Genomic DNA, 8,913 nt, shown 5'->3' with positions numbered 1-8,913 from the left:
CCTGCTGAAATATTAACCCAGAATTCAGGAGCTTCCAGAAGTCACAAGAACTCCATGTGATGCATAGTGTTGATCAATGAGAAGTAGACACTGTGATCAAGAGAGCCAAACCTTAATTCTAAGGGATGCAACCTTGATTTCTATTTATCTTCTCCTTTCCCAGAAAACAAGAAAAGGCTTCCCTATATTTCCATTAGATACTGCTTAGAATACCTTGTATGCTTTCCAAATCACTTGGGCTACGTGACTCGACTGCTGTAATTAAAAGCTGTGACAGTGTCTTGGATTTAAATAGATAGATACGATGAAGATCCCACAAGAAGCCCAAGCATTTTAAGGACACATCTAAAAAGACAGAATTCCTTGTTAATTAAAACATATGTTTTAAAATGCAGCAAATAAAACTGAAGATAGTTACCCCATTCAGAATGCGGAGAAATCCCAGGGAGAATTTTCTCTTCAGCTCATTATTTCCGTGGCAGTATCTGAGATGACTCACCTGGATCCATGTCTTCACTCAGCTTCTGTGTGTGGGAAAAGATGACTTCTTTTGTATCAGGTAGATGGGTTTGTAACCTTCAAGAAGAGAAAAGGAGGCAAAATTTTAACCAAAAGTTAAGTCCACTCCTACTGGTTCTAACACACGTTCCTTTTTAAACTAGGATAAAAAACACAAGCATTTTTTCTGTTACCTATCCAGCTTGCTGCCCTTTCGAACCTGTTGTGATAAGTGTATCTTACAGAGTTGTGTCTGAACTTTCAGATTTGCCGCCAGGTCCTCTGATTCATCAAACAGAGATACAGGTGTATCAGCTGAAGAATTAGAGAGAGCATATATTAGTGACTAAGTGGAGATATAAATGTAAGCTAAATTTCAGGCTGGAAAACTTGAAACAGTGGGTTGTGGATTCTGTTTAGAAAAAAGAAGGTATTTTTTCCATAAAGAATAAAAACTGGATTGATTACATTTACTTAACACGATCCCCAAGTGTTGAGTTCTTGACTGAGAATTAGATGGCTTACAATTTTTGCTTCATTTGCAGAAAAAAAGACACTTTAAAATCTTAGGAAGAATTAAAACACAGCAAAAATAATTAACACGTATCCCAAATTAAGCACCTGATGAACACCTATCCCAAATTAAGCAAGGCAAGGCATTGTTAAGACACAAAAAAGCACTAGAAGTTGAGATTCACAGATTCAGCTCCTCGCCACAGACTTTGAGGATGACTATAGACAATTACTAGGGTCAGGCAAAGCGTTCATGTCCTTTCTTTATATTAGCTACATACATAAATCCTTTTGGCTTTCCCACATAGGTGCCTAAATCCATCCTTGCCTCTAATGGAAAAATAAACCCAATGCTATACTTAACTAATGTATAACTGTACAATACAGTTGGGGGAAAAAAAGTTGAAAAAGTCTGTAAAGGTAATATACCTCTACTTTGGACAAGTTAAAAGCTCATTCTCAATTACCCCCAGCCACATGAGCTGCCTCTCTCTGTCCTTTCTACGTGATTGTACTGCAGCAGTATTTGGGGACCTCAAAAGAGGAGACAAGCAGCGTGCAGACTGATTCCCAGAAGAATAAAAGAGAACGGAGTCATGTAGGACTCTAACGTGCTGCTTTTCTCTTCCTATTGTACTTGGCTTTTACTATGGCCATACAGAAAGCAGGGAGAGGAAGGCCTGCTGGTGGGTTTCCTGGACTTGGAGGAGTTGAGAAAACACTGCAAGGAAAATAGGCCAGGAAAGTTCAGGAGAGAGTCAGAGTAGGACTGAAGTCTGAGAGCAAAAAGATAAATGGACAGGTTGGATGAAGGGCCAGCCCAAATAGCACCACAGACATCCAAGTGCCTCAAGGTTGTTCCCATGTCCTAGCTCCTATATGCTTACAGGAGCAGTATATGAATTTTTGTGTCTCATTGCCAGTATAATCATATTAAAACATTCAAATGTTATGAGTCAATCCCAGAATATTGGCTCCAAAACATGAGATTAAAAGAAAAATAATAATCACTTTTTCTTTGCCATCTGTTTTTTTGAGCCTGTATGGGACTCTCAGGACACATTTTCAAACTTGTCTCAGCAACCTCGAGGGCTAGACACTTACTGTAGTTTTTGAACTGGCTAAACCGTCCAGGACGTTAAGTCAAACATCACATACCACAGGACTCAAAATAACATCATGAGACCTGGCAACACCATTGTAAATTGGGGAAATAAGCAAGCCATCTGCCTTTAGCAGAAGAGCCCTTGAGGAGGTTGCAAGGAAAAGGCCAATCACCTGATACCACATAGAGATCATGCCTTGCAGATCCACTCCAGATCAGCAAAGAAGGAAAATGGAGATTGTGCAGGCTCCATGAATCTAGCCCAGGAATATAGTGTCCTCTATTTGTCCCTTGAATAGCAAAACCAAAACTAGAGGAGGGATTTGGTTACTGCAGTTTTCCACAAGGAGTAAGAAGGGCTCTGTGATACCCTGGGATGAGATGTGATCTTGAGAGAGATTTTTCAAATTGATTTTCCATAAACATCAAGTTTTGGGAGTTCTTATCCAAATTAACTCTAAAGTCAGATAATGCCTTGATATTTTTGTGCAATGAGGATAATTTCTGGAAAAAAGCATAATGTTCTGTTTTACAGCTGAATGCTGAATCCACACCCATCCAATGTTCAGAGGCATTCAGTACTGCTTTAAGACCTATGTCTACTTAAAATGTGGACATTACATTTCCCCCCCATTTTCCTACCTGTCATCATCCTTCTGAGGGTCTCATTGAGGCTGGCTCTATAAGCCTTATTGGCCTGTGCAGTTCCTAAGAGATCACAACTTAAGTCACAAGGAAACTGCCAGCGATTGTTCAAACCAGCCTGTATACGGAAGCAGCGTTGTCTCAAGGGCCAGGCAGCCTTAAACAAATATATGGACAGATCCTTGTCAGACATGTGCATAAGCAGGGGGCTTCCACCCCTCAAGATCGACTTGTAAGAAATATTAAGCTAAATCTACAAAATATACAACAGTTATAACTTCTCAGAGATAGGGTAAAACCAGGATACAGCAAAAACCCTTCCCTGACCTGGATTCTGGGAAGACATGCTAGAGCTCACAAACACACCAGACTTCATTCAACCATCCTGCCTTCTCTGTGGCCATTCTGCACCTGTACACTGAAGAGACATCTATACTACCTCCAACCATTTGTAAGGAGTGGTGCCATTAAACACGCCCTGTCCACAAACTGCCAGCCATCTCCACCAAATAGCAAAACAAGGTAGTTGCCATTAAAGTGGGGCTGGGCGCATGCCTCCGGCAAGCACAGCCAAGCCTGAGAAGCTGAGAGTAGAGCTGAGCATGTCCTAGGCACATCAAAATGTAACTGCATTTTATTGGCATTTGTCCTGTGTGGAGTGAAAACAAATGGACCTTGCATATTTTCAGGGTGGCGCTCCTCAGCACAGCTGAGAGCTACGTAGACATACTCTAAAAAGACGTTGATATTAGAAAGAAGATGCATTGACTGGGTTTGAAAGGAGAATTAAATCCTTTGTATGATCACATACATTAGAGGTCTCAAACTCATCTGGCTCTGTGGGTTGGATGACTGTTGCAGAACTAGTCCACAGGCCATATCAGGCCCACAAATCTCCTTCCACACCCGTGTGCTGGATCCAGTGCATGTGGCACCCACCTGAGCGAGTGTGCTGTGCAGTGCAGCTCAGGACCTGGCCCAAGTGAACACCATGGGTGGCGCAGCCCAGGACCCAGCCTCAGTGAGAGCCTCATGCAGAGCAGGGCCAGTCAGGTACAATGTGTGAGTCAATGGGGCCAGACGAGGGATCAGATTATGGGGATCCAGCCCACGAGCCATGTGTATAAACGTTTATACAGGAATTCTTCCAAGATCATTTTCAGTGTTTCATCTATTTCTTATGTGCACATGGAAGTAACATTGTCTCTATTTTCTTTACTTACTATATTTTACTTCTGTTGTCATCATTCAGTAGGCTGATAAAGTATTTTGTATATCAGTGGTTGGGGTGAAAGTCTGTACTTTTGGGCATGTTTATCCAGTACCTGGGCAAATATGTAGTTAAGTGAAATAAGGGACCGGAGTAAAAGGGGAGAGATGCCAGATGGTGAAGTAGACAGTTCAATGAACTTAATCACTAGTATCTCCAAAGGCTGATGTCCAGTAAAGATGGCCAACAGGTCCAAAGGATTCATGTTTACCTCTGGAAACTGGCTAAGAAACCCTAAAAATGTCTGGTGGGCCATATTAGTCTAGAGCAGGGGCAGGCAATTATTTTGGGCAGACGGCCACTTACTGAGTTTTGGCAAGCCATCGAGGGCCGCTTGATAAGCAGTCAGGGGAAGATAAATATTAATTTTCTAAATTTTTTAGGGGCCCTGTGGGCCGGATAGAATGGGCTGGCGGGCCACATCCGGCCCCCGGGCTGCATTTTGCCCACCCCTGGTCTAGAGAAAGAGAGGGTGGAGTTCCCTAAAGCTTTATAGATTGAGCTTTCAGAGTAAAAGGTGAGAGGATTCAAAGGTAGGCTGGATTTATGCGTGGGCCAAAATGAGCCATCACTGAATATTGGTTACTTCGCTTGAAGTCACTAAATGCTGCACTGAACACAATTAATTGGATTGTATTTGGGGAAAATAGGGTGCTTATTCCTTCCTACAGAACAAAAAGGCTAAATAAGGGTGTAGCCTTCGGCTCTTAAACTCAACCCTGTCTCTTTCATTTTCCTATGTATCCTGAACCTTGTGAACCTTATGATAACTTTGTAGCACCCCAAAACTGGACCCTACTGCCAACTGTCATGATTTGCAATGGATGTGACTTGAAGCACAATTGCTGTATTTCTTGGATGATTTCTACTCTATGGAACCTGAGACTTCTCAAGAGCCTGCCTGCATAAATATTAGATAAAATATACAAAATGGGAATGATTTTTATCATTAGTACTTAACTACCAGCATGCAATGGGAGGATAAACTGTAATCTCCAGTTCAAAGAATCAATAATTTGGGAATAACGGTTTAGAGATTCTAATGTTAATAAGCCATTAACTCCACGGGCAGTAAGACATAAGGGTCTATCTGAAGCTGCTGTACCTACCGTGGATATTTTCTTCTCACTTGGTGAAAGTGCTCCAAGAGCTGCAAAAGGAGCTGTGAGTAAATAGCTGAGGGGTAAAGGAACAGAGTCAAATTGTCAAGAAAATACACTCTTCACCAAGGTTATGTGCATGTAGGTAGAGCAAAGCAAGACAATTTTAGCACATATAGTGTTACTCAGATCTGTCTAATGAACAGGGATCAGATTCTAACCCTAATTAAATCAATAGGAATGGTAATTGCACAGACAATTCTGAAAACAATCTGATACATTTTTTCAGTTAAAACTAGGGATGGTGGGGGCTTGGTATCTTTGTAAGTTGGGTCCTACCTGTCTCTCACTGAAGCACCATGCATTTGCAAGCACCTCTGAAAATTAAGTCTTTGCTTTGTACCTAGTTCTCCATATCTCTACAAGGATAATACTTGCTACCTCACAGGAGTGTTCTCAAGGAGACTCCAAAATGGAACAAAGACGAAGCAGTATGTAAAAGGGCAGAAGGATATTTTTCTACGTTATGACTGGAGCGGTTTTATAGTGCTGTAGAACTCAATTAAAGGGAAAAAACAAAGAATACTCCTGCATGGTAGGAAGCAGTGTCTATCACTAGACATTCAGTAGGAAATCTCCCTGTTCCTTTCAAATACAACTGAAAACCTTAACTTGTACTTACAAGTTTTTTGATTTACCATCTGAAGTAGGCATTTGGGGAACAAAAGTTGTCAGCTGTGCTAAATCTAGTGATTTCTGATCATTCGTAAAATTAGCAGTGCTCCGTAGATTTGCCATGATGAGTAACACTAATAATAGTACACTTCCTTAAGCAGTGCAGTGCCAGCTGAGGCGTCGCTAACTGACTGCAGAAAGCTCCCAGTCGCTTTTTCTCCTCATTCCTCTGCCTTGCTTTAATTGTAGAAAACCTGCTGCCTCATGTTTCCATGGGCGACAGGAAGCAGTCTCTATGGCAACACAAGAGACCATTCTGATGTTCATCAGTGGTCCATCTAAAAGCAGAATCTACAAATTCTACCCATTGTGGCATCATGACATTCTTGAAGAAATTATATATAAAACATTCTGCACTGACAGTACTAGAAATGCTGTATTTTGATGATAATTCTTGATTAACAATCAATTTTGGGGATGTCAGTTATCTAGTTCTTAAATAATTCAGCATACATTTTATTTCTATTGGGTAGTGCTAAATTATTAATCTGAATGTTTTATCATACTAATCTAGTTGTATGACTGCAAAAGTCTAAGTACACACTTACCTTTATTGGCCAAACCGTCTATCCTCAGAGAAGAACATCAGGTTGGTTTAACAAAACTTGTTCTCTGTAAAATCATATTGACTGGTATTAATTGTGGTCAGATCCAATCATGCCATATGGATTAAAACTCCTATCCGCTTTTTCTTTGTTTTTCATGGGATTGATACCAAACTAACTGACCTAGTTCCTTACACTGGCCTTTCAGCAGAACTGTTCTAGCTATACTGTATGTAAACACTGTTGTTGCTAACATATTTAACACGGTTACTCTAAGTAGAATGCATAGTAATACAATACTTCCCAAGTGTACTATAGATTTTTTTTCCTCTAGCTGACCTAAAATACTGATATTTTTACAAAACAATTCATACACCAGTGTTCTGGATCATCGCTGGGCAAGTGCATGTGTTTGCAATGTAGTTAAAATTCATTTGTGCCCAAAAGCTTGCAATTAAAGATTTATTTATTTTTTGCAAAAATCTAGTTGGTTTAATAAAAGATATCACCTCTACCATGAGTTCTGATTCCTTTGTAATGCGGTATCTTTAGATAGGCTGGAGGGTCCCGGAGACTGAGCCCAGGACTGCTAATTCAAAAAATAAAACTTGACTATGTAAGCTAAAAGATTCACCATTAGTTCATACCAACTATCACAATTTTAACTAGCCCAACCACACACAGAAAGTTTGAGCTACGCTCGCAAAGAAACAACCCTACAATTGAATTTTTATGTTAATTATGGCACTACAAACAAGGTACACTAGGTACAAGTTTTTATTTCATTTGCTTCTGTACAGTGGTGTGAAACTAGAGCACCACGTACAATTTTTTATATAGAAGTTTGACTGTCCAAAAGAAACAATTTCCAAATCTTTGACTTAAAATGCACAACCCTTTTTTAAAGTAACCCCTTTATTCTAGATTGTAAAAATTCCAAGCTGCTGCAGTCTCTGTCAGCTCCCTATCAAGAACTAGGGATTAATCATGCTTTGGGTCAAAGCAAAATTTACAAATGGAGTAAAGCTGTGGACAAAGTCAAATACATGTTTAAAAGGGGCACTTGTCCCATAAATTAGGGGACATTTTAAAGCTTTAACTAAACCAATAAATATTTTTAGAAAACTTGTAATCATTTCACTTATATGGCAAATAAACAGTCTTTCTGCTTTGAATGGAGATTTATTTTACATAGCTTTTATACGCATTCTTTTTTAATGTTTTCTGCCTGTTCCTTAACACTCCCAACCTTCAATTATTGTTTATATCTAACCCCTTTTAAATACCTCTTAAAAGTTCTCTCATCTATCTATCAATGATCAATGTGTTGACAATCTGTCAATTATGATAATTACACACAATTTTTAATATTTCTAATTAAGAAGTATGAACTGTTGTGTGTAGATAGAGGAAAGTATCACGGGAGACGCATAGGGGGTGCACGCAGGTGCACATGCACCCCCGGTGTGTGTCGGTGCACTCCCTGCAAAAAGGTACTGCTGAAACTGTAGGTGCCACCTGCAGGTGGTCACTGCTCGCCACCCCGCCGCCAACACAGCTGACCCAGTGCCTGCAGTGACTGCGGGTGGTCGCTGACCCATGGTTGGAGCTCACCATCCCCTCCCCCACTCCCCCACTGCCAACAGTGCCGACGGCATCTGTGGGAGCTCCCTGCTCACCACTGCTGGGCTCCTGCTGCTGCACTCCCGCTTCCACTGTGCCCCCCAGCCGCTGGGGGCATGCACCATTCATGGAAAGTTTGATGCTTTAATACTGATTGGTAGTAGTGGATGAAGTTTTAGGTTGATCTACAGGCCATCTCCAATGGCTAGATTCTAGAGCCAGGTGTTGGATAAATAGTTTTACCTTCATCCTATACTGGGCAACATTTAAACAATAAACACCACCATATATATATGTATACACACATATATATACACATGCGTGCATGTGTGTGTGTGTGTGTGTGTAGCTTTTTACTTAATACAGTAAAATAAAACCTTGTCCATTAAGCAGTGTTGTTAGTAAAAAGTCCCTCAAGAAGACATAGTGCAAGATGTGACTGGGAATCCCAATTCACAGATGCAGTTTTGGTAACAGATACATTATCAGATTCTTCACGTTTTATTTTCTCATTAAGAAAACATACAGAATGTATCATATATTACATCACTACATTTATTCCATAGTTTAGCACAATGTAACAATTAGTCTGTAGAATCCAATGAATTACTGTGTTGCAATGACTTTCACAGAATTCCTGAAAAACCCATATTGAAGTGCCAGTGAAAAATGAATTTGAAGACAGTTGCATTTGACAAATGAATTCCATAAACATGATGACTATACTTTTTTCTCAGCTGAATACACGAAGTTACACATCTTGAATCAAAAGTGAAAAGTATCCCTGGGCATGTCCCCACGAGTGGTAATATGCATTCCTCGAGGACAACTAGCAGGGAATGCCCCTGCATGCATGCTCTGGCACACAGCAAGTTACCC

The 8,913-nt window shown here is 40.4% G+C and overlaps 1 protein-coding gene across 1 annotated transcript in view; it reads right to left on the bottom strand.

Annotated features, from left to right (window-relative positions):
- BTBD16 (BTB domain containing 16) overlaps nucleotides 1–5,929 on the bottom strand; it is a 51,218-nt gene extending 45,289 nt beyond the window's left edge. The window contains exons 1-6 of the mRNA XM_025205923.1: nucleotides 5,814–5,929; nucleotides 5,141–5,207; nucleotides 2,759–2,918; nucleotides 693–813; nucleotides 500–576; nucleotides 214–345 (exon numbers count right to left, since the gene is read on the bottom strand). Coding sequence (XP_025061708.1) covers nucleotides 214–345; nucleotides 500–576; nucleotides 693–813; nucleotides 2,759–2,918; nucleotides 5,141–5,207; nucleotides 5,814–5,929 — 673 coding nt within the window. The remainder of the gene's footprint in view (nucleotides 1–213; nucleotides 346–499; nucleotides 577–692; nucleotides 814–2,758; nucleotides 2,919–5,140; nucleotides 5,208–5,813) is intronic.
- Between the last annotated feature and the right edge of the window lie 2,984 nt (nucleotides 5,930–8,913).

This window comes from Alligator sinensis, unplaced genomic scaffold (genome assembly GCF_000455745.1).
Source record: "Alligator sinensis unplaced genomic scaffold, ASM45574v1 scaffold28_1, whole genome shotgun sequence".
Classification (NCBI taxonomy): domain Eukaryota; kingdom Metazoa; phylum Chordata; order Crocodylia; family Alligatoridae; genus Alligator; species Alligator sinensis.
This window is presented reverse-complemented; position numbering and strand designations above follow the sequence as displayed.